At 37.4% G+C, this 25,254-nt stretch overlaps 1 protein-coding gene across 3 annotated transcripts in view; it reads right to left on the bottom strand.

The window, feature by feature from the left end:
- The window catches only part of STRN (striatin), a 73,396-nt gene that overhangs the window by 40,728 nt on the left and 7,414 nt on the right, over positions 1–25,254 (bottom strand). For all 3 annotated transcript variants that reach the window (XM_056356959.1, XM_056356960.1, XM_056356961.1), the window contains exons 2-5: positions 18,846–18,949; positions 11,381–11,454; positions 8,150–8,228; positions 6,011–6,175 (exon numbers count right to left, since the gene is read on the bottom strand). In XM_056356959.1, the coding sequence (XP_056212934.1) occupies positions 6,011–6,175; positions 8,150–8,228; positions 11,381–11,454; positions 18,846–18,949 (422 nt within the window). The remainder of the gene's footprint in view (positions 1–6,010; positions 6,176–8,149; positions 8,229–11,380; positions 11,455–18,845; positions 18,950–25,254) is intronic.

Below are 25,254 nucleotides of genomic sequence, written 5' to 3'. Positions count from 1 at the left end.
ACATTCATTCGCTGAAATGTCAGCTGGAATGGTTTGTTGTACATCAAAAAGATAAGGTCTTCAAAATGTTTAATTTTAATCTTTAAAAACATCTTTGGATTTGCTCTCAAATGTTGAGGTTTGATGCCTTTTTGCTCATGTAAAGTATAAGCAGTGGAAGCCACATGCAGGTCAATAGAAAAAAAACCCTGGGCAGTAGATCAGTTTCAGAGAGAGACTGATATATCATTCAGGATAATTTTTTCTTTTAAAAGTTTCTATTCTCTATTTAAACATAGTTCTAATAACCAAACCCTTAGCAAGAACTTAGATAATTTATCTATATTGGTTTTTACATATACACACATCCCTATATATATATGTGTGTGTATATACCTGGTATACCCTCATTCCTTTCCAGTTCTATTCCTTTATTATATTTGCTTCCACTCACATCAAATAGCAGTCAAATACACACCCTGAAGAAGGTAAACTAATTGGACTGTTTAGGTTTCAGTCAGCAAGATAAAGCTATTAAAAATGAGGTAATAAGTGAACCCCAGATACTTAAATTCTTTCACATTTTCAAGGCTACAAGTGACATTTGCAGGCAAGCTTTCATTTTTGTTTCAATTTTCTGGGGGAAAGGACCCATTTCTTTCACTCCAGGTGTTAAGAATTCCAATCATTATTATGAAGTTATTATTTTAGTATCTATTTTTGAGTCCAATCATGCCAAGTGGTACTTATCTTTTGTAATGCAAGTGAGCTGATTGAAGAAACTGAAAACAGATTCTCTTAAATTCCATGACATAAGTGGAAACAGGACTATATTTATCTCAGATTGTCATATTAACATTTCGTTTATGGAATCAGAATCTTGCAGGGTGCATTCAAAATCCACATGATGTCTTGAGTGCTAAAGTTTTCAAAAGGATCTGTACGTCAGCAAATAAATAGGCAATGTAAGAATACAAAGTTTGGCCACAGATGTACCAGCTAGTAACACATATCAGCTGAGGCTACTTCACCTAACAGAGTATGAAGAGAAACCAATTTTGCTTTAAGACTTTCAGACAACAGTAGCTTGTTCATCACTGTATCAAAAGAAGAAAAAAAAACCCAAAGGGGGGGGGGGGGGCTTCTCTGACATCACTGCAGGCCTTTAAGATAAACAAAATTAAGCTGAAAGGTATGAGAGACCAGATGACAATCTTCTAAAACGACTGGAGCTTAGCAAGTTACGTATTGTCTCCTGCAAATAAATATTATTGTCTTGAGTATTTGCACTACACTAACTACTGTATGCTTCTACATACTAAAGCAAACAGCAGCAACTTTATAATAATCAACCCAAACATTCTCACCAGCCTTTCCTATAAAAAGGTTCAACTTGCTGTTGGTACCACAGCACTGAGTGTCCAAACCCCAGCTGTTGAAGTAGGTGTAACTGGTATAACAGACAGCAAGTTATAACTGGTGTAACAGACAACTCATAAAAATCTGTAGAAGATGTAGTGAGCACTCAGCAGAAGAGAAACATCCTCTCTACCCACCACAAAGTACACACTTCACACATCCCTGGGGTCAGAGGAAAAATGCCAGGACTTACCCTTAAAACAATCAAAGGCACTTCCAAAAAATAAAAATGAAATAAAATTTTAAAAGAGAGAGTAGAGAAGTGTGGGCATCTGCTGTTGTCAGTACAGTCATAGGTAGATCTGAGAGATTGCCGAGTAGCAGCAACAAGCACTATACACAGATCAATGGGCTTACACAGAACCTGTGCTAAAATCAAACCATGCTGAGAAGTACAGCAGCTTTTCCATTCTTTTACTGGAATTCTCCCAGTACCAATTTGTTTTGTTCTCTACCACTTTCATTTCACTGAGAAAGTATTGGTTGGTTACCAATGACAGTCAAAACAACGGAAGTTTTGTTTCCTGTTTCTGTTTCCCCCTTCTCTCCTCCCGGAGGGGTAACCATATGGCAGCATAAAAGCATCAAATACTAGGTTTTTTCATTTTCTTTGGGACTTATCACATGAGTGTCCAGTTGTACAGCAGGCCATTCAGCCAATCTGTTCTTTCTGCAATTTACATCGCTATATTGAGAAATCTTTAAGGAATTGTAAAGCTAATGTGCCTTCTATTTTCCTGTTCCTGAAATGCATCATTGTATCCATTTTCCTTCTGTTTTTCACTGTGCTGTTTTCCCCTCTATTGCATATTATCTTCATCACATTCACTCACATTCTTTCCAAACTGCTAATGATTTGTCTTCATTGTTTCTCTCACAAGCTTTCTCTTTATTCAGTTCCCATACTCCACTTCTCACATTCTTCCTTCCATGTAAACATTTTTCTAAGTGTCAGACTTAAAATCCAGTCTCAGCTGGGTCCACAATATTATGCAGTTCTTCCAAGATCAAACAAATCAAATGTTCCATGAGTTGTGTTTTCTCTCTAGCAGAGGTATTCCTTGTTAGACTAGATTAATTTCCATGCATTACATTTTGTCCAGCACTCTGCTCTTCAAATGTAACTAAAACATCTTCAGGTTGACCACTAGCCTCAGCCTTGCTAGAAGACATTTGACATCAATGTTCATTAAATGTTTTGAACCACAAAATTTGCTGAACTGTGCTGGCTCGAGCAGTTCACAGGCTTCTGCAGTGACAGCAAAGCCTTCTCTTTCAAGGAGTTTTACTGTACATGTATAGCCACAGAGCACCTTCCCATCTGCATTTTAATTTGCAACTGTCCCAATTTCTGGTGGTCCTGGCACCCATGCACGTAAGTCCTTAAACTTCCTGGTACTGTGCTACAGTTTTGGTCAGTTTCTTGTTCTTCCAGTCTCTCACCATAACTTTCCTCCTCTACCACTACCAAACTGCGGGCACTTGTTCATTGCACGCCTTCCAACCATACAAGCTTTCTGTGGCCCCAGTCCTCGTCTCACTTTACATGCATGCTAGAAATAACAAGAGACTGCTAAAAGAACTGCCAGTCCTTTTGCCCTCCCAGTAAGCAGCCTAGCACAGGCAAGGTTACTTCGAAGAGTGCCCCTACCTTGACTGTGAGCCAGAATCTAGCTGAGCCACCTAAATTTTTCCCAGTTCTGCCAACCGGTTAGAAAAAAGTTGAATTAAGTTTTCAAACACTAAGTAAGAATTCCAGTTGGGATCAGCAGCAAGATCCACGTGCCTTAAATCTTAGTCACCTATTCGAAGCCAATACTCTTCAAAAAGAAGCTGTTCTATACATGTTTAAGTAATGCTGACAATAGATGAGGCAGTTAACAGGTAAGTATGAGCTATTCAAGAATAACATTTCATCTCATTTCTGATTTTGCATTTGCCATAAAGCAGCACTTCAAAATCGCAGAGGCAAGCAACGATGGAGCTGGGAGCAGGTGAACAGTGCCACATGCCATAGAAACAGTGAGGTTGTCCTGGTTTCTACTGGGATACAGTTAATTTTCTTCTCAATAGCTGGTACAATGCTGTGGTTTGAATTTAGTATGAGAATAATGTTCATAACACATTGATGTTTTTAGTTATTGATAAGTAATGTTTATACTAAGTCATGGACTCTTCAGTTTCATGGGCCCTGCCAGCAAGAAGGCTGGAGGGGCATGGGAAATTGGGAGGGGACACAGCGAGGACAGCTGACCTGAACTAGCCAAAGGGATACTCCATAACACAGATCATCATGCTCAGTATATAAAGCTGGGGGAATAAGGAGGAAGAGGGGAGACATTCGGAATCAACGGCGTTTGCCTTCCCAAGTAACCATTACACGGGATGGAGCTTTGCTTTCCTGGAGATGGCCAAACACTTGCCTGCTGATGGGAAGGGGTAAACCAGCTCCTTGTTTTGCTTTGCTTGCGTGTGCAGCTTTTGCTTTACCTATTGAACTGTCTTTACCTCAAGCCATGAATTTTCTCACTTTTATTCTTCCAGTTCTCTCCCCCATACCACCAGGGGGGAATAAGCAAGTGGCTGCATGGTGCTTATTAGTTGCTGGCCGGAGTTAAACCATGATAGAGGTGTTAACTTTTTACAGTATCTAATAGCACAAGATGATAGAGCTGTTAAATAATAGGCAGTCTCTGCCAGGAAGAAAGCCACAAAATGCTTCCTGCACAGGAAATTGAAAAGGATGGTCTGAAAGCATACTTGAAACACCCAGAAGAATCACAACATTGAAAGCTAGTCCTGTACTGATTGACCAAAGAATTTGAGTAAAATCCCAATCTTTCCCTCTCAGTGAGGGAGAACTCAGCAGACATACACAAACTCAGAATCACCTGTGAAGACTAATGTGATTATGTTGAATAAGATCCGCAGAAAATTCTTCCACTGTAAAACCCTGGAGTCACTTCTTGCACATCATGTTTCAGAATGCTCCCCCTAAGCTTTCTAATACAGTCTGCCATCTTACGCATCACAAGTGAGATGAAAACAGTTTCTCAAAGGATGCAGCCTGACCAGCCTTGCAGCTGGCAAGCTTGCAGAGCCACAATGGAAGGGAGCTCATTTTTCTCCATCAGTAAGTATGCTCAGCGACAGGGTAGACTACAAAGTGTTAAACCTAATATCAGATCTACCTAGAAAGCAAGAAGGCAGGAAATAAATGCAAGTGTATCCAAAACTGCTATATCAAAACCACTGGGCAACCACTTTGTCCATCAAATAACTACCTTATAAATATATCCATCTGTTTCAAAACCAAAGTAAAAATATTTCAATAAATTTTGAAGTGTAAGAGGAGCTTTATTTACCCACTTCCCTTGAAAAGAAGTGACCCCTTCACCAGCAATTGAACTAAAATTGTTATTGTAATCTATCAAGCATTCCTTGTTCTTCAATAACAAAGCTGCTGTACATAAACGACACAGCTTGCCTACTACATAGCAGCACAATATATATTAGTAGCTTGTGGGTTTTCTCATACATGCAAATTTTCCATCTCACTGGAAAATTTCATTTTCATCTGAATTTAATTACATAATAATGAACTTCTGCCCTTACATAACTTGTTGGCCTGAAGTTGCTGCAGCTATCTGCCAAGTATAATGAAATTTTACAAATGCTTTTTAAGAGAGAATGTGTCATATAACAGTATTAGACCTTAGGAGAAAAAAAAAAAAAAAGTTGATTTTTGCCACATCAGCTTAGAAAAGGAAAAGAGATGGAGAATCTTTGAGGAATGCTGTGCTTGCTGATGCACCAGAAACTACTGGGAACACTACCTCATGTACTGTTCAAAAACTTTTGCATCACTTTCATAATTTTTCAAGTTCTGTAACTAAAATATCTTAAACAAGAACAGATTGTAGTCCTGAAGCCTCTACACTTAAGTTTCATATGTAACATTTTTTTTATTTATTTATTAAACACTGCATGGAAAAGAGAAGAAAACAGAAAAAAGCCTCTTACATTTTCAATGTTACTTAAAAGCAAAAGTAAGCACAAGCTTTTAGTCTCCATGGCTGACTTTTCATAATATTAGAAAAATTGAAAAAGAGAAACTAATACCTTGCTTTTCAGTCACATTTACACACGTATATCCACTAGTGGAAAATCAAAAACTTACAGGAATCAGATGTTAACAAGTGACTTTGTTTTTCAGATCCAGTCAAAAAATCCTATACTGCATACAGATAATCATGTCACAGTCAGCACAGACGAGAAGAGCAAAGCCTGTAATCGATACAGTAGTTTCCAACAATACAAATAAACTGCTAACTTGAAACAATGCTGACCTCTAACCACTTAGCAATCATATCTCAAAGAGGCTTAATTTGACTTTTTGCTGCATCCAACTGAAAAAAAACTCATGGTGCTTTTAAACTTTGATTCTTACCAGTTACTTCCATGCTTATTGCTTAATGTAATAAAATTAGTTAGAATTGCTCTAATATCCAACTAGGGAAAAAATCCTGAAATTTTCTCAGTAAACAAAAATTTGTTCTACAACATTAAGTGCACTTATGCAGAAAGATAACAATGTTGTCTTGATGCTTACCCAATCATTGCGTTTTCTTTAATCTGGCCTTCTGTGCCATTTACCATTGGCTCTTGATTTCTGTTTTCCTTCTCTGAAGCATCACTCGAGAGGCCCAATAAAGCTCGTACTCGTTTTGACTTCACATCCAGTATCGTGTCAGTGTAGCCCACTTCTTGCAGATACCTGTAGGAACAGAACTCATGCTAATCTTCAATGCACATCTCACTTCATCAGAACAGTAAATGAAAACTGTTCCCTAAACTCATCTTCAACCCCTTAGCTTAGCAAAGTATAGTGTTGTCCTAATGAAACATGCTTATAAATCATCCTGTACCAGCTGCAGAGGAATCGCCTCTTGCAGTACCAGCCTCTACAGTCACTGGGGAGGAAAAAAAAAAAAAAAAAAAAAAAAAAAAAATCAAAGAGCCTAGCAGTCAGAGGTTATACAATACGTTATTCATTCATTTACTAAAATGGATGGAAAAGCATTTTCAATTAAAATATTTATAACTGGCTTATAAAAGTCACCATAGTTGCATGTACCACATGGTCATTTTATTCTTCAACACATGGAAACTACACATGAAACCTTACAAGAAGTATCAGATATGTTCCTTATGCAAGCATTATCAGAAGCATAGAAAACAGAGAGTATTAAAACAACTTCTGTAGCTGTAGCTACTAGTAAGACTTGTTATAACGCATTAGGTTTGACAAAATCTTTGTCTTGCCTTTTCCTTATTCTGCAATGGACCTTCGAAATATTGATTTGTCTTGCATATAAGGGCTGGGCAGCAAGAATCCAGGACTAGCTTCTATGAAAATCTCAAGGTCTACACTTGGCTCTTTCATCAACATGCCATATTGCCTTTGGGAGAAACACGGGAAAATAATGAAGGGGGGGTGGGGGTAGAAGTAAAAATTGGTCTCTGCCCTCTCCTTTAGAATATGGAGTTAATACCACTCTCTTCTCTGGAGCACCGGCCTGATTAAATGGTCAATATTGTAGAGGACTCTGAAGAAGGGAAATGCTACTTTACAGTAACAACTGTTACAAATTAAAGGACATGCAGTAGGAGAGAAATACTGGTTGTTGACTACACAAAAATTAAACAAGTCACCTAGGCAAAACAGAGTCCGTCAGTAATACGCACTCTGTATTCAGTACTGTGACATTTGCTTATGAGCTGCGCTGAAAAGGAATTACTCGTCTTCATAATCATTGTTCCAAATCAAGACCGCTTATTTACACTTATTCAATATACATGTGAAGATTTGAGCTCTTGTAAAAGAAAAGCATGTACCATCCAACAGACATATTTAATTTTTGTGTACTTCCTTGTAAAAAGGTCCTTTAATGTAAGCTCCAGACTGTTTTTACTGTCTCCTCTCATTTAAGCCTCTGTAACACACCAAAAAAACATTAGAAAGCAAGAGTTTTGCTAGCTGATTAGAAGATCTTAGAATCTAACTACCAGCACATGGGACAAAGCAAACGCATGAAAAAACTGACAGCAACACTCTGATAAGAGGTCTTCAAGCAACTTCTTCAATTCAAATCCAGGGTTGTTACCAAGGCAAAAAAAAACCCCCTACATAAAACTGTGACCAAGTATTTTGAAAATTAATTCATTATGACCATAACTCAAAAACTAGTTTAGATTAACAGCTATTTGCTTCATTGAGATGAACTGAGAATTAAAATCTAGTCTTCTGGATATTAAGTCTTTTCTGCATCACAAGCAGGCTAAAATAAAATATACCCTGCTCCAACACCAGTTATTTTTATTTTACATAGCTCTTAACAGAATTACTTGTGTGTGTTGGCTTTTAATTGCAAAAAGAATTGCAAGGTGTCACGACCTACTGTTCTCCCAAGCAGATTGTTTTACTACACTCAGTGAAAGAAAAGCAAAGGAGATTAGGTGTTTGTGATTTGACAAAGCTTCTCATCTGAAGTTCTGAAGTATTAAAATTTTTCAAAAACCTATCCAAAAGTAGGGCAGAAGTTGAATAAACTTCATCACACATACTAACTTTTCTTGAAAGAGAAATCTAACAAAAACAACAACAAAAATCAAATACCACCATCATCACATTTCATTACTAGATTCCTTCCCTTGCATTTGTTATTCGGGTTCTTTTTTCAACACTTACTGTCTTAGCAGCTGTCGTCCTTGTTTCCATATTAGCTGACTGTTTTGTTCTGGCTGAATCTCTGTCTCATTCCCTTCATCTGGAAAAGATTATTTAATTACAAACGTTTTTTCTTTACCCTGCTTTTTAAAAAGATGCCCATCCACTTGAAAAGGCAAATGTAATTTGTCTTAAAATGAATAGGAAGAGTTTAATAACAGAATAAAAGATTCAAAAAGTGCCAATAAACAATCAAGAGAGAAAAAAAATGCACATAACATGTAACTGTAGTACTACATACACATAAAGATTGTCACGTACATTCTACTGTACAAGAGCAAGTTCCACTGATCATCAGTGTCTTCCCTTCTGTCTCATATCCAAAAGCCCCATCTTACTCCTTTTTCTTTCAGGCCACATAATCACACAGACAATTTGGAGTTCCATTTTTGCATTAACCTTCCAATATATCTGCTGCTCACAATTTAAGTTTGAATACAAACAACTTTATCTGCTAACAATATCAAATGCAACTGCAGCATGTTATCTATTTACAACTTACTGTCCAAGCAACTTCCTTAATATTTGACTATTCAACATAAATCCAAGACCTACTCACATCAAATTTAAATTCATCCATATTTGTATTAGTTTTGTGGAAGGGAAAAAAATACAACAAGGGTTATTTGTTTATTTTTTAACCTGAAAAGCTGTTGAAAAATTTTCACTACATTTTCCAGAACCATAAATTTGTACCCAAAGAGCATTAGTCCAAGAAAATCCACAAAAAAAAAAAAAAAAAAAAAAAAAGTGGCTGTTCTGGTGAGAAACCTATCTGAATTCTGGCAACAACAGCTATACATTTATTCCATATATAGCTTCATACTACATTATGGTGGGGTTTTCTTTCCTGTCCTCCAGGAGATACATAATTATATGCCTCACAAGATAAAAGATCTTGGTTTATTATCTATGAAAGCCTCTACAAAACTTGAAACTCTTGCGGTTCAAACACTGAAGAATGAACAACCTTCTTGCGTAAATAAAAATTAAGAACCAGAAAAACCTGTGGTATAATCCTCTGAGTAACTTGATAGGTGATGTGGGAAAGCTGCTGTCCTTACCGGGAAGTCATTTACCTTTAAAGAACTGAAATGAGACCACACACAAAAAAACTGTCACCCACCCAAAGAAGCTATAAAAGACGAATCAGAATTCACATGCAAGGAGAGCCATATGAATTGTCTGCGTCTCGAATTCACAAATCCATTCAACAGCAACCACAGGAAATAATCAATTGCATAATGATTTTCTGACAACAACTGAACACAGCTGGACCCAACGCACAGCTACCAAAGCTCAGTCTATAAGAATTAAAACATGACTGAGGGCAAACCCGCGTGAAAATTCCTTTCTTCCAAAGGCACTATTAAGTACATCTACAGGCAAGAATTCTCTTTTGCTTAGCACCCTCAAAACTGATGACCACTAGTGGTAACAGTGGTTTACAGATGAGAATGAAGGGACTCACATTATAAGCAAATAATAGCAGAATATACCACAAGCAATTTTTTTTAAATTTTTTTTTTTTTAAAAGCATCCCTTTATCAGGAGATTGAACGCTACTGATTCTCCAAGAGATCATAAAGAAAACCATCAACAGCGACCCATTTGGAAGAACTAGAAACACTTCCACATTTTTTCCTGAGGGGCCAGCAAAAACGAGGGCTGGGGTCAGGGGCACACAGAAGACAGGGACATCTAAGTATCTATCAAAGGCAACTCCAAAGGAGCATGATAACAAAGTTTCTATTGTAAGTGTGTATCTTTAATCAGTCCAGATTTGATATAGAACAAAAGTGCACGTTCCTGACAGCTACACACATAGAATGCAACGGGCTAAATCAGGATAGTGGAACTGTAAAAAAAGATAATTCCACTAATGTTCACTTTGCAGAAGTAATGCACTGGCTGTGGCTCTGCTGGGCAAGCCAGGCCTTGCTCTACATTCCCTAGCCGGAAACTGGAGCAACATGCTGTAGCTGCATCCTGAGAAATCACAAAAACCAAGGATGTCTATGATCTTGGTATGATCACAACAAAGTTTACTAGTGTTCCAGATACAGACTGGGGTCTTCCAGTTAGTAACACCAAATTAAACTATTGCTTCAGTTAAGGAAATAACTTTGATAATAATGTGAAATAATATTTCACAAAAATTCATTATATCTTGCACAAGAAAAGCCTGGTGCAAAGTTTAATCAGTTTGTACAGGGTTGGATTTTTTGTTCCTTTGGGGTTTTTTAATGACCTTCTGAATTCAAGAAGATAAGAATTAGCTATGACAGTAACCCAGACCATCCTTTCCACAAACCAAGCGTCAGAGCTGAGGTCTGCAGATCTTCTATAGTTTTCCTTTATATAGAGGCGGTTCTAGTTTCATCGCTGTAGTAGGAGCATCAGGGGACAGAGATACAAAAATCATCACCTCCTGCTTCTCCCTTCAAGGTCTTGACCTATAACCAGATCTCTGTACAGACACACACACTTGTGTTTTTTCTTTTTAGGAAAGGATAGGGAGAGAGAGAGGGGGATGAAAGGAAGTGATTTACATTCTTAATTCCTCAAGTTTAGTGTTTAAAACTGTTTGTGTGAAGTAGAAGATGCAACCTCTAGAAAAAAAAAAAATCAACTTTCCAGAGACCAAGGTGAGAAACTGTCCTCTCGCAGCACAGTGCTCAAGTTAGTTGTATGCACTTCCAATGACCATGGGAATTTTGTAACTAGATTTCCCACTCTCAAACTCTCAGTTATGTCTAATATGCACTTTTCATTATTTTTCTCCCAGAATAGCATCAAGGTGATTGAACAAAAAATTATTTATTATAAACTTAATATCTTTTGTACATTAACTTTTTATTTAGAAGATTTATTCAAAGATAAAATGATTCCGTAATTATAAATCTAGTATCTCTTGTGTTCCAAAACATCCATGCACATTACTAAGGTAGAGAAAACTTATTCTCTCCAGGAGAAGTTTGTTGGTTTGGTTTTTTTTAAAATCTAAACTAATTTCAGAGCATTAGCATGTATTTTTGATTTTACGAGAGTAAAACACAGTCTTTATTAGTTATCTCTATTCCCACTCTTCCTTTAAGTGGCTTATTTTATCCACACTATCATGCCAGCATTTGCACAAACCACAGTTCAGCTTTTATGCCAGTAATGAACTGATTATTAATAAATTCTTACCGGAATCATAGTTTGGTGGCTTCATATCTCCCTGATTCAGTTCTGTGCCATATTTTAATTTGTGATATTTAGCTCTGAAAGTAAAAAAAAAAACAAAAAACACACACAAAACGATTAGCACACTAGCACATTTAAAGGGTATCTCTAAGCATATAAATGTCACCTGTCCACTTGAAAAGCCACTCCTTTCTACTAGACTAGGAACAAAACAAAAAAAGTAATTTCAGGACTTCATATATGTAGTTTTGCTTAATTGTTTTTTCCAAGGTTGACATGTAATTGCAAAGTGAATACTGATGAAAAACAGGGATCAGCAGACTGCAGATTTTGTAAAATATTCTTGCTACAGAAAAGGTTCCTTCCCTGTGGACATGGGCTACTCTCTGCTTCCCCCCTCCATCCCACTTTTTGTTTTTCCTTTTAGCCATCACTACAAAACATTCTTATTATCCATCTCAGTTCAGTGCCCTCTACCTTGTATTTCATATTGTCAGCTCAATTAAGTAAACCTTAGTTTTATTCTTCAAAATGCTGTGCTTTCCAACAGCATCAGGCCCTTGGAAATAACTACTCTAAATGAGAATTAGCACTGACAGCAGCCCATCTATACCAGTTTTTCTTAAAGCTGCTAGATCTGCCACTTGACCAAGTCCAAAAATGGAGACCTCCCTTCAAAAAATGCTTTGCCTACCGAAGGCCCACTATAATAAACCCCACCAAGCATGATATATGATGACAATAAGAATAGCTAGAAGAAAAAGGGAAATGTTTTTTAATTTGAAAAGCTTCATCCTACACAATCAGTGTCTATAGACTTTTAAACAGACAAAATAATGTCACAGTAGTACAGCATTAAAATGCACCTATAAGTTTTTAAAGATCCATTAGAGTAGCCTTGTAATACAGTAAGAGAGAAAACGAGGCAAGGAAAGCATTAGCCAGTTTTTCAATCTGTTCCCCCCTTCTCTCACGCTCACTGTAACTTTTGTCTCTACAGTTGTTTTCTGCCAAACATGAAAATTTAGATGAGTCAAAAAAAACTGATTCCCCATAAAGTTTTGTAGACAAACATAACTGGGTGGAAAAGCAGCACTTATACTAACTAGTTCCTACCCTGAACGAAAGGCAGGGAAGAAATCAGGCAATGATGGGCTTGCAGCCTGGCAGTAGCAAGATGACCAAATAGCACACAACACACACACGCAGCTCCAACTCAAACGTACAGAGCTAGGTGTAAAGTGGCAAGATACAGGCTACAAAAGACAGAAAGAAAAAAGGAAAAAACGTCCCAGCCCTCATATACCAACATTAGCTTCATTAGCTCCACTACTCGCCAGGGAACCCTCACTTAAAATTTGGTTTTAAAAACGTGAATGGGTGTAACACTTCATGTATGAGGCAAGTCTCACTAAGCTTGGATGACTGTATCAAGAATGACTGTAGATAATGCTTCCAGGTTACCTGCACCTCTCGACTGCTTCTCAGACATCGTCACCACATTACTGTTTTCTTTTACTCCTAACAAAATGGTGCTAAGGGAAGTATTGCTTCGTAGTTCTTAGGCTTCAATATCAACAGTACTAGTTTCCTACTAATCCACCTGCATTTTAATTATAATAAACATTTAATTCTGGATGAGAAGGATAAGAGCACCGTGAAGAAATGCCCCTTAGGTGTAGCAACAAAGAGAGATGAAGGAACTGACTTCCACCTCAAAGCTACAGCAGTAAGCTCTAACTCAGATGAGCAGCAAGCAGCAAGGAAAGGAGAAAGGATGCACTGGAAATGTATTAACAGCCATAAGTGAAGGATAAACATTTTGGTTGATACACAAAAGAATTACTACGAATAGAATGAAATTGAAGCTGCACACTCAATCAAAACATTTATCTTTCCTTTCTCGGTTATCTGTTTCCTACACCTCACTGGCAGAGAGATGCTACCTTGGTAAAACAACTGAATTTCATTATTATTAAATACCGATGCTAAGTAATACTTTTCCCCCTACCATCACTACTAAAAATGACTAATCAAAAACTAAGAAATACTCTATTTCGTTACTAACCTACCTCACCAACTTTAAACACTACACTGTCAAAAATTTCCAAGTCTTATGCAGTCATCAATTCAAGTGATCCTAATGTTTAATCCATTTTGATTTGACTTCATAAGTGAGCAAATACTAATACTCTAATTTGGATTAGTGACCTATACTGTGCTCTACTCAATTCGAGCAAATAATTTCAGTTAGTTTTGTGGGATGAGGCATTTGCTTTTAGCTCATGGATCTTATATAAAAGTTTCATTATGCTCTATGCTTTCACAAATTTTCTTATCAAAGTTTTGTCAGTAATTTCACCCCAAGAACCAAAGTAAACTGTTCGCTAGGTTAACTGAAAGGATCATTCCATGTATCCTTCCTGTACCTCGGATCTCTCTCCTGTTCTCCAAAATCAATTTTTCAAAAATTCTGCCTCCATTTTTTTTTAAATTCAGTATATTTATTTCAACCTGTTATATCTGTGTATGCTCATTTTTAAAAACTCTTTCCTTCTTAAATCAACAGTAATATTCTTTTCTTCTTATTCAAGATTTTCCCCCTCCTTAAGGGCATTATAAAATCAGTTCAGCAAAGCAAGATTATTCATTCTATCCACACTCTAAACTATTAGTAGTAGGTATTTTTAACTGGTTCCTCCTCATAACACAACCGTTTTTAAAGCCTTTGTTATTCTTCTTTATTTCAAGAGGATAACCTAGATTACATGGTCTTGTACACCACTGGCCCTTAAATTTGTTTTCAGGCCAAGCTGGACTAGGTTTCCATCTTTCAGAAGATTTAACTTTGTATATCACAAGCAGAGACCAGTAAAAATACAGATACATCAGAAGAATCATGTCCTAACAAAAGACAGGTAATTGAAGAGCTGACAATCCCAAAAAGCAATCCTTATTTTGAATATTGCTGGCAAAGTTAAAAACAAAAAGACATAGACCTTTACCTGCATAAAATGGCAAAACACCTAATGCCAAACTCAAACCGGAATTAATTACAATCAAATAGTATAACTTCAGGTATCTGAGCAAGGCACCAGTTAGATGTGAAACAGGAACATGAATATCACGTCAGAGTACTTGAACCAGTGAACTCACTTTCAGCTATGGTCAGCTTCTAAAGTTCAGAGGCATATCCTTTAAAAAAATAAAATAATCAGTACAGCTAGCTAACAGTCCATCAAGGAAGTATTTTCTACACATCTTCAGGCAGCAAGTATGAGATTTATTATTAGAAACTGACTTACGGCACAGCTGAAAATGTCATAGGTATGAAAGGCAAGCTTACTCTTTCTAAAGCGTACTAAGGGCTGAACGGAACTCAGACTCCAAGACTAGAAGGGAGAGCCTTGACCATTCAGTTACACATACTGCAATCAAAGGCCATGAAACTTCTCACAAGACACTTAGTTCTCTTCTATACAAGTTCTGAATATAGCTTATTCCCTTTGCATGTTTATATTTAATCTGTTTCTACAATAACAGAGTATCTCCTGCCCACCACTCATGCTTAATTTCTCTGCTTTTTCAGAAATCACACAGTCCACTTACTAAGAGCTTTAAACTGGCCCTCTGCAATTCACATTGAACTCTAGATCATACATCACAGCAGTGATCATATTATCAAAGAAAAGAACAAATGTCTTTTTTCTGTAAATAAAGATAAAGAAAAACCAAAGTTTCTCCAACCTTTGTTATCATCTGGTCAAAAACAAGGACAGTGGTTTTGTGGCAGGGGAAGGAGGAAGGAAATAAATGACAAAGATGAGTCTTTATTATCTGAAACTTGTTCAACTTGGATGATTTACCTTCCATTTTGAAAATTACATCTGAATTATTAACAGCATGCAGAGACTGAAATATGACTTGAAAATAACTAGCTAAAGGATACAACTTAATTGCAGGTATTTTTCAGCTGAACACTAGCCTTCAAGTTGTTTGGAAGAAAGCTGTTTTGTGGATATGGAACTATGTTACCAGCTAGATGCCATTACTCCGGTAAGTATGAAAATTACCACTGCTCTGGCTTTCGCACTTCATCGCACAGTTCTCCTTTCTTGATTAGCAGCATTTCTTTAAACTGTATGTCTTCTATGCAAACAGTGCTTGGAGACATTCAACATGGCTGCCACAACACTTCAAGAGTTGCTTATGAAAATGCTAAAAGCTTTCATCCTTCTAAACTTCCTAAGACTAAGAGCAGTGAAATTTTTCTGAATACTTCACACAGAAACAAGTTTGATCCCGATCAAAAAAGGCCACTATTTCTTGGAAATATCTGTTGCCAGACCTGAAGCATCTGATCCAGCTGTGCTGAGGGAGCCTGCCAAAACATCCGTAGAAGATCTGGGAGCTGCCGCCAAACCAAGAGACATAAACAAGAATCACTGCCAGGAACAGCATGGCGAGATATTCTACCCAGGGGAGAAGGCGCCAGCCTTATGCTGATCAGACACACTAGTGCAGAAAACAACATAAAATTAAATCAAGTGTTTCTAGAGACATGGCTGAAGAGTCCAGTTCTTTGGTTGAAATATGTTAAGACAGGAAATGAGCTAGACTAAATGAAATAGGACATGTACTTGAGAGAAACAGTATTACATTTCAGCTAGCTCCTGAAAATCCAGGGGAAACAACGCAATTTACTGGTGATGGAGCAAGTATTGACAAAGTCATAAAAAGTAACCCTCAATTGTCAACAGCTTCACACTGCAATCTACTGGATGTTGGCAAAACTACATCAAAACGGCTGTTGAACAAATGATAGTGCTTAACTATTATCTACCTCCTTCTTAGCTCTTTGCTATTTAGTGTATTAAGACTCTTCAGCAGAAATAACTGGGTTTCCTATACATGCAACAAAAGGTAATCTTACAATTACTAACATGAAGACCAAACATTAAAAAACATTGTCATAAAAACATGACAATCCATAAGTAAAAATAATTTTCTACCTCATCACTATAAAATTAAGTGCCATGAAATAGAGAACAATGACAATGCTTCCAAAGTTACTTATTTACAGTAAACTTTGAAAACATTCAGTTGATAAAAGGAATGCTGAACACCCACTATACAGGAACAGCAGCTCACAGTATATACCTGAGAAAAACAATGTCGCTCATCACTTCTTGAGGGCATTGCAAAGATGGACTACTCTGGGCCACAATTTCATATTCTGTCCCATTACTCATAACTGATTTTATCTAGCTAAGGAAGAAATGGTACACTGCAAGGCATGGGCAGAAATGAAGGAACACACAATGCTTCCCTGCCCCCTCCCACCTGCAAACTCCCCCTAACTTGATGGAAAATGTTTTCCTCCTACCTTGTAGGATCTCATTTTCCAGCTCTTGAGATCCCAGTGGAAAAAGCCAGCATCCCAACTGACTACTGCCTGACCTGGCCAATGGTTGATTTAGGAAAATGCTGGGAAAGACAGCAATGCTTCCAGTCTCAGTATGTTGCCATTCTTCTAAGTATCAAGCAAGAATACTTGCTGGGAGACATTTCCAGCAGACTGTTTCTACCTAACTGACAAATAATTCTGCCGTTTAAAACCTCAAACTCTTATAAATAGCTGTCTCCAGCACACACCATTCACAAGCATCACATTTATTTTGAAAACCATTGCACACCTATACTGAAACTGTCAAACTAGACTGATCAACTAATTGTAGCCTATAACCTGAGTAACCTAGGCTAGTATCATACACTGCAAAAAAAATGCAAGAGATACAAACACAATTCTGCAAAAACTGCTAGTAAGAAACCACCGGGTGTTTTTTCCTAATCCTGACAGTGACTGCTGCATTAAGATTTAAATGTCTTAATTTAGGTGGATTTTACTGAATGCAACTGGGGGGGCACTTTCACTATCCATATAGAAGTTTGATTTTTGATTATTTCTTTTAGTCTTATAAAGCTTCTCTGATAGCACATGGAAATGTATTTACACAGTGATAATTTTAGATAAATTGCTAATTTTTCTGGGTTATGAACATGAAGTATTAGAGATATCCCTAAGTAATCAGGAATGGCTCCTTTAGTTTTGAAATACAAGAAATCTTACTGAATTTATACAATTTAGAGCATATCTTTAACTGCACAAGAACATATTCCATTGCTTCTGTCCTTTTAAAGTGACTCTAATCTTCATAATCATGCCTCAAGTATAAGCCTTTCTACAGCTATAAACTACAATCTCCATTATACATACATTTGATATTTTTCCGTGCTATCTGATGTAGCATCAGTACCGTAGCAAGCTCTGGGCAAAAAGGGTATCTGCCCTAAGCATTCTTCTGAGAACTCCCCAAAGGAGAAGCAAGTATGCCAGAGCCCCGAGGCAGCTGCGGGCCAGGAAACTGGCTGCAGCTCCACGCTAGCAGATGAATTGGTTGCTACTGGAAAGAGCCAAACTGGACGGTGCAAGGCATGTCTCATGAACTAAAGCAGCCCATGTAAGATGAGCAAATCTAAATGCAATAGAGTGATGTACAACTACTAGTGTCCTTTTTAAATAATCTAGCAGCAATACCTTATTCCTCATTTGCGTATTTTTATATTTCTAATCTTATTTCTACTAATACAAACTATTTAAAAGGTTTATTTTAGCAATAATTTATTAAAAAGAAGTAGGAATTACCTAATAGGAAAATAGTATGTAAGCAATGATTGCTTTGCAGTAGTATCACAGATAGTCTCTGGTCAAGAATTTTAAAAGATATTATACTAATAAAAAAATTTTTAAAACTCAGCTTGCCCTAAAACACATCAGGTGAACAGACCAACTTCTGGAAACATGATAAAAAAACCCAATTTGTCTGCCTCAAAGATTAGACTAACAGGAAAGTATATGCAAGAATAAAAAGTTAAAGCAGATTGAGAACTTCTGCTGAAATGCCCGCGAACAAAGAAACAGATAGTTCATTAACCGGTAAACAAGTATTTTTTCACTCCTCACACAATTAGCCTCCAGAAGATATCCCTGTAGAGTCTATCATACTGAGAAGATTAAAATTTTAGCAAGACTCAAAACTAGTAATTTTTCATGATTTCAGTTGTCAGACATTATTAAACAAAGCTACTACTTTCAACAAAAAAGAGAACTCACTGTAATTCTGGGGTATAATCTATATAGTCAGGTGGAATTTTACCAAGGAAAAAGTAGTCATCATTGATCAACCATGGATTTTATTTGCACGGCTTTGGTGCCATACTATGTTAGCTATTTTTACTGTAACACAGACATTTAGACTATCAGATTTATTTAGTATAACAGTATTTGTAAATTTGAGAACTGAATATATACAGAAGAAATATTTCCTGTTATGTCAAACACAAAGGAAAAAGAAAGTATTGGTCTCCAGAATTTTTTCATCACGTACTCATCACTGAAGTAGCGTACCTTTCCTGTTTAAGCGCATATTCCAGCATTTTGATTCTTCGCACTAGATCCTTCTTCAGATTTTCTTGTCCTTTCCTTTCACCTTGAAGAAAGGCGATCTGGGCCTGCAACAGGAAGTGTTCAGTTTAGAATCTGCTTCCTCAAAACCATTCAGCATAGCTCTTATGTGTGTGTGTCTCTCCAAGTTATTTTAAAAGTCATTTGTACAGTGCAAAAGAAACTGGCTTACTGTGCTTCATAAACATTAAATGCTTACACAAAACACAGCATAGATAAGCCTTCTAAACTGCATGCTCATTACAGATCCCCCCCCCCAAAAAAAAGATAAGAAATAAAGCAATTTTACTTTGTTTGTCAGAGTTTATTTCCTCTATTGGCTAAATATTCAAAAAAGCATAAGGAATAGATAAAATAAACATACAAAAAGCCTTCAGCAGACAAAAACATTTACCAACAATAAGCAGGAGAAGATGATTAAAGTATTTCTGCTCACTAACTGAAGTAGTATATAATTAGTGTACTGTTTTATAGATACATGTTAGATACATGATACTAGTCAAAGAACTGAAGTACAGCATGTTCAGCTAAAAGAAAAATAAAACCCTGTTTGTAGTACAGTGCCAAGTGTTAATTATAATACTTAGTAAAATAGGTTAAAGAAAGGTCTCCAGAAATACTGTAATTGAGAGAGAAAAAAATGGAAAACAGGGAAAGGTATTTTGGTGAGAGAGATGAGAAGAGAAATGGTATAGAAGTAAATAAAAGTCAAGTGTAAAACAGACACGTAACCTTTATTGACTTCCAGCAGAGAATAAGTACTTAGTTGCCTGTGAAAAATCTCCTTTAAATAGAAAATCATGATTCATACAGATATTGATCCCTAATCATAAAGGTAGAACTACCTGCTTTTTTACCTCATGCTCAAATCATAATTTGATCAAATTGTAAGAGGCAGGTTCTTGTGCTCTCTCAACTCATGAATACACTTAGACAAAAATACCTACGGGCAGTCAACATCTCCTGCCTTGGCCTCACCCCATTGCATGCCACCTGCCGTTTCCAGGATGGGAAGCTTTCTGCCACCTTTGCAGCTAGAGCCTCCAAGGATCTCATCTGCCTCCTGAGAGGCACCAACTGGGTCAAAGGCAACTGGTCTAGACCATCAGAATGCAAAGACCAGGAAGCCTTTTAATTTATATAAATGCCCGCTGCAGTTCTATACGCAGTGTGCTCTGTAGGTACTGCAGTCTGCACCAATCTCTAGGGAAAGCCAGGGAGTAATAAGCAGGAGCATCCTCTCCTCCCCTGCCACAACCCTGCAAGCAGTCCCCAGATATTTTAGTTAATGGAGACAGATGCTTCTAAAGAGTAACACCTCTGACTTCAGATTTTTACACCAAGGTGAAAAAAACAGTGTTTCTAAATGCCATTTTCTCTGCACCAACTAGAAAGAGAATGCACACAACAAACTCGCTTGAATTTTGGAGATCAGGCATGATGAATCTTACTTCAAAAGGCCATTTGCTGGTGGCCGGCTATAGCAGCTGCTCTAAAACATGACGCCAGCTGACATAACTTCATTGCTTAAGTGCAACCACTAAACAGCTTGACAGACACCTGAAGAATCCCTAACCACCAGTCACCAACTAGAGCAGCCAGTTTATGACGACTGAAAAACACTGGCTGCTCTCCAGTGAAGTTGATCTTCACCTTCAACGGGGGAATTGCATTTGACTGCCAAAAAACCCTCAGCTGAATCAAAAGGAGGGCCTCTCACTCTGGCATCAAGCTTCTCCCCACTTAACACTCAAACTGGGATGAACAAAAAGCTAGAACTGAATTCTGATGTTTGTTTTATGCTCAGGTTTAGGGAAAGGCACAGAAGAAAAATTCTGATGCTGGAGTCAGCATTTCCTACCCTGAAGAATGTAACTACAAGAAACACGTCAACTCAACCAGGTCACCATCCCTCTCAGTAACAACAAGAACACCTCAAGCACATACAACTTTGTTCGCAGTAACTGGACAGTGCACTGCCATTCTGATTTCTCTCTCCCTGCCTCCAAATAGGCCCAGCAGAAATAAACAAGTGCCCTTCTAGCCAAAAAGTGAGAGGATATCAAAGCACACTATTAAAAATAGTAGAATGTGACATAAATGTGCATTCTGTTGGAATGAAGAAGATCATCCAATGCCATCGGGTCACAAGCTGAAGTGATCTATGATGCGACCTGCTGTCTAAAAGCAATTTCTAGCTAAGAATGCACTGACTGAACAGGCTGGAATGAAGCATTTTTACCCAGCAGGTTGATAAAGGACAGCCAGTAATGGCCTGGCTCATGCACTGCTTTACTACAAAGGTCAAACCAGCACTGCCATGCTAACAATTGAGGTTAAAGTCATCTTCCACTGGTGACAGCCTAAACAAAGGAAAAAAATGCAACTTCTCAGAGGTTTTGACAGCCTACATTTGTATGAGAGAAAGAATAAATGAATTTCATTAAGAAAAATCATACGACGCGTCTTTCACATGAAAATGAGCAGAGTCACGTTTCTGATACCTGGCAGGCCTGGCTCCTTGACTTGTCTGACTAACCATTTGAGAACCAAAATTCCAAACTGTCACAAGAAGCTTCTTAGGCCCATAAAAATCACATAAATATTGTTCTTAATTCTACCTCTGGAGCTGAAGCATCTACATCTTATGATTCAACATGAAGGAAAAGTATTGTTGCTCTCCCTCCTCAGTGCCACTGGCAGGCTGCATGTATTACACACATATTGCACAAGAAGGAAGAACACTGGAAGAAATAGTAACTAATTCTTTGCACATCTTTTATTGTCAGTGGTATGCCAGTGCTCCTAGTGATGTCTTAAAACTTTTCTTTTTCCTGGACTTCCAAGATATCCTTGTGTTTCTTACTCAAAAAGCATGCAGCAACAAAAGAGTAGAATTCAAAGGCAGTCTCTCCAGTCCTACGTAAGCTTATTGCCAGGATCTTTTAAGGTTATTATATACTTTACAAAGCAGTAGTTTCACTGGCGAATCAAGAAGCAGACAAGTGCACCAGAGGGCCTGAGAACAATTTCCCTGTCTCCCTGGAGGCTGTGCAGTTTCTAGCATAGCTTGTTCATGTTTCTCTTCTGAGTAGCATCCTTACACCCAATACTCATTATTTTTGAGAAATTCTAGCTCTGAAAATGAGAACACTTACATTTGTCATTTTGATAATATACAAAAAGTAAGAAGAATAATCCCCCCTTTTCCCACAGGATGTTAGCAACCTTTAGCCCTCATTTATGTAAGTACTGGATAATTACAATTAAGTTAGCCTCAATGGACAACAAAACATCAGTTATATATGTAAGCTCAAATTTTATTTAAGAAATTCTTAATGATAATATCCAGGTTTATTTGTAATGCACATAAGGTCAGCATTAAAGTAATAACTGAAATTTTATACTAACATTAATACTGACACAGTCCATATGTCATAAGCAGATTTCATTCTTTACAGTGTTTGGCAATTAACTGAAAATATGCAGAGGAACCTAAATGTTAATGCCATAAATGAAACAATTTGTAGTATAAATTAAAACTGAATAAATTAGTACACTGAGTTTAAATATTCATCTAAAACGATGAATGATGAGATCTAGCAGCATTTTCTCAGTCTCTAGAACATAACAGTGATAACTCTAGGATCACTGTTTCCAGTCAAAATATTTAGCCAACACCTGTCTAAATGTCTGTGCAAACATTTGAAGTGTAAGAGGTCTGGGTTTAAACATGATGAGAAATGTAACCGAACTGTATGACTGCAGTTTTATCATTTGGATGTAAACAATAGAAATTTATCAGTAGATTGAGATTCCACAGTCCATTTCCCAAGGTTGCAGCTTTAGCACAAGTCAAACCTGAAGCAGACTACCTGAGGGAGTAGGAGAGCAAAGGATCGCTTCCCACTTCGAATAATCTGCAACACTGTTCTACACTTGTGCTTTGGCCACTCCTGGCAAGGTTTGCCAAAAATTTCAAGAATTCACAAACAGGCCCAACAAACAGGTTCTGTGACAACTGACCTTCTAGCTAATAAGGTTAAAATGCATCAAGTTGTAAGCACGTCATTGCAAACCTCTAAACTGCCTGTAGGGATCACGCAAAAACTCTGTTCCTTGCCTTACGGGTGGGGCGCATCGTCTCCATAAAGCACTCAGCCCCACTGGCTCTGCAGTGAGGAATCAAGGCAGCACACGCCTCAAGTTTATTCCAGGCTAAATGCTACAAGTTACTGTATTACAGCTCAACTGTGAAATTACAATGCAGAGAGTCAGGAGGGAAAAAAAACCAACCAACCAATCACCAACCAACCAGCCAACAAAACAAAAAAAATACCAAAAAACAAAACCACCACCTCCTCCCCCACAAAAACTACCAAAAAACAACAAACCAACAAGAGAATACTGGGAAGAGAGATGCCTGGAACAGTCTATTTCAGCCACAATTGTACACTCCAGTATGTTTTTTTTCCACTGTACCTCATTATAGTTACTAGTATTACCAACTGCAACAAAACTTACAAGTTTCCTGCACATCCGGTCTAAATTAATAGCACTGTAGCCATCTTAACTATTCCACTTCTTCACCAGAAGTTTTAAAATAACATTCATTCTTATGTTAAAAGAAAAAAATTATGGCCCACAAGATCGCCGTTTTAAGAAACTCCCCAAAAGACTCTAAGATCCACACTGAAGTGGAAAAAAGCGTGAGGCAAAGTTTTAGGTAGCACTGGGTTAGAAACAACTTTTTTTAAAATGCTGTTGACTTCCTAATAGAGGTTTAGCAGCTGTAAAAATATAATCAAATAATGAAATTGCATCTTAATAAGTCTGGATTTTAGCGATGTTTACAAAAAGTAAACTGAAATTTACACTTCCTGGAATCAGCACCCAGAATGACAGGGATGCTGAGAATTATTATCATACCTCCACACCTTTTTAGACTGACATCTTGACATTACAAAGATATATTTTTTTTTAATCTCTTGCTGTTTTAACAGAAAATTTCTGATATTTTTAAATTTTTAACAAAAAAATTCTTTAGAAAGAAACAATACCACAGCTGCTAGACAAATGATGCAAGTTTAGTATCAACTTCTACCAGTGCCTGAATTTTACAGCTACTTCAAATTAAAAGATGCTCTTTTTTTTAAATTCTTAAGACTCACGAACTATAAAAAGCTTCTCCATTCTTTTCTTTAAAATATTTATGTTAATATTTCAAAGTAAACAAATTTATGAGTACTTGATGGTCAACAGGCACCATCTGACAACGTAAGAGCTACTAAGACACACAGTTCTGTACATACTGCTTTCATAACTCAAAAAACAAGGCCTTCACAGGTTGAGAGAAAGAGAACAAAGGAGGGGGAAAACTGCAAGAGATGTATTGCAAAAAATATGTAGATAGCTAAAATAACTAAATATACTATAAAGATTAATCAGCTTGGAACAGTTGTGCTAACTGATCTACCAAGATCAGCCAGAAGGATTCTGCAGGCTCAGTATTTTAGATTATAGTTGGCTCACTCAAGTGCTACATATTTAAGTATTTTTGTAAATAAGCGTAGGTATGCCTGGAGAGTGAGAGGAGGAGATAAAAAACAGGTACAGGGGGACGGGGGAAGGGAAATATCCGTGATCTAGTACAACTGGCAAACACCTTCTCAGGCACCATACTTAACATCGCAACACACACCTACCAGCAGTCCACGCCAAGAGAGGCTAGGAAGCTTTTATAAGCGCCTGTAGCCATTTGAGATAACACAAACCTGAAGTGGGGTCACAGGCTGCAAGGAGTGGCAGGCACTGAGGCGTATTTAGCTTCACCCCACACAGAAGTGCTTCAGCCTATTTATCACCTGAACCTCATGCTGGACCGATAGCGCCTCGTGGCATTAACACACAGCACAATCTGCTACTGGCGAATTATTTTTGCTGGACTTCTTAGAGATGTGCTGGCATCAGAGCTGAGCCCTGAAAAAAGTAAGCCACCCACAAGAGATGAAAGATCTAGCTTACGGTAAAAAAAGATGGTTGAAAAAGCCATTTACTTACATCCTCATCTCTTTGGAAAGATTGTTCGAAAAACAATTTCTTATCAGTGAATTCAAAAGTCCTAACAGATCACCCAGAATAAAAAATTATTTAGCAATGTATTCCTGGCAATACCTTGATTACTAATTGAAGCATCTTAACCAACAGGATTGACTTTTCTTTCTGCAGTTTGAAGTATTTTACTGGGCAGATCTCCATTCAGATAGCCAGTCTTTCTTTTATCCACTCTTCAGTGCTGCCTATCATTGTTCTAAGTGCAAACATCAAAATACTTGCTGAGTTAGCCAAGCAA

This window comes from Falco biarmicus, chromosome 12 (genome assembly GCF_023638135.1).
Source record: "Falco biarmicus isolate bFalBia1 chromosome 12, bFalBia1.pri, whole genome shotgun sequence".
In the NCBI taxonomy this organism is placed as follows: Eukaryota; Metazoa; Chordata; class Aves; order Falconiformes; family Falconidae; genus Falco; species Falco biarmicus.
Note: the sequence above shows the minus strand (reverse complement) of the source record. Positions and strands in the feature narration are given on the sequence as shown.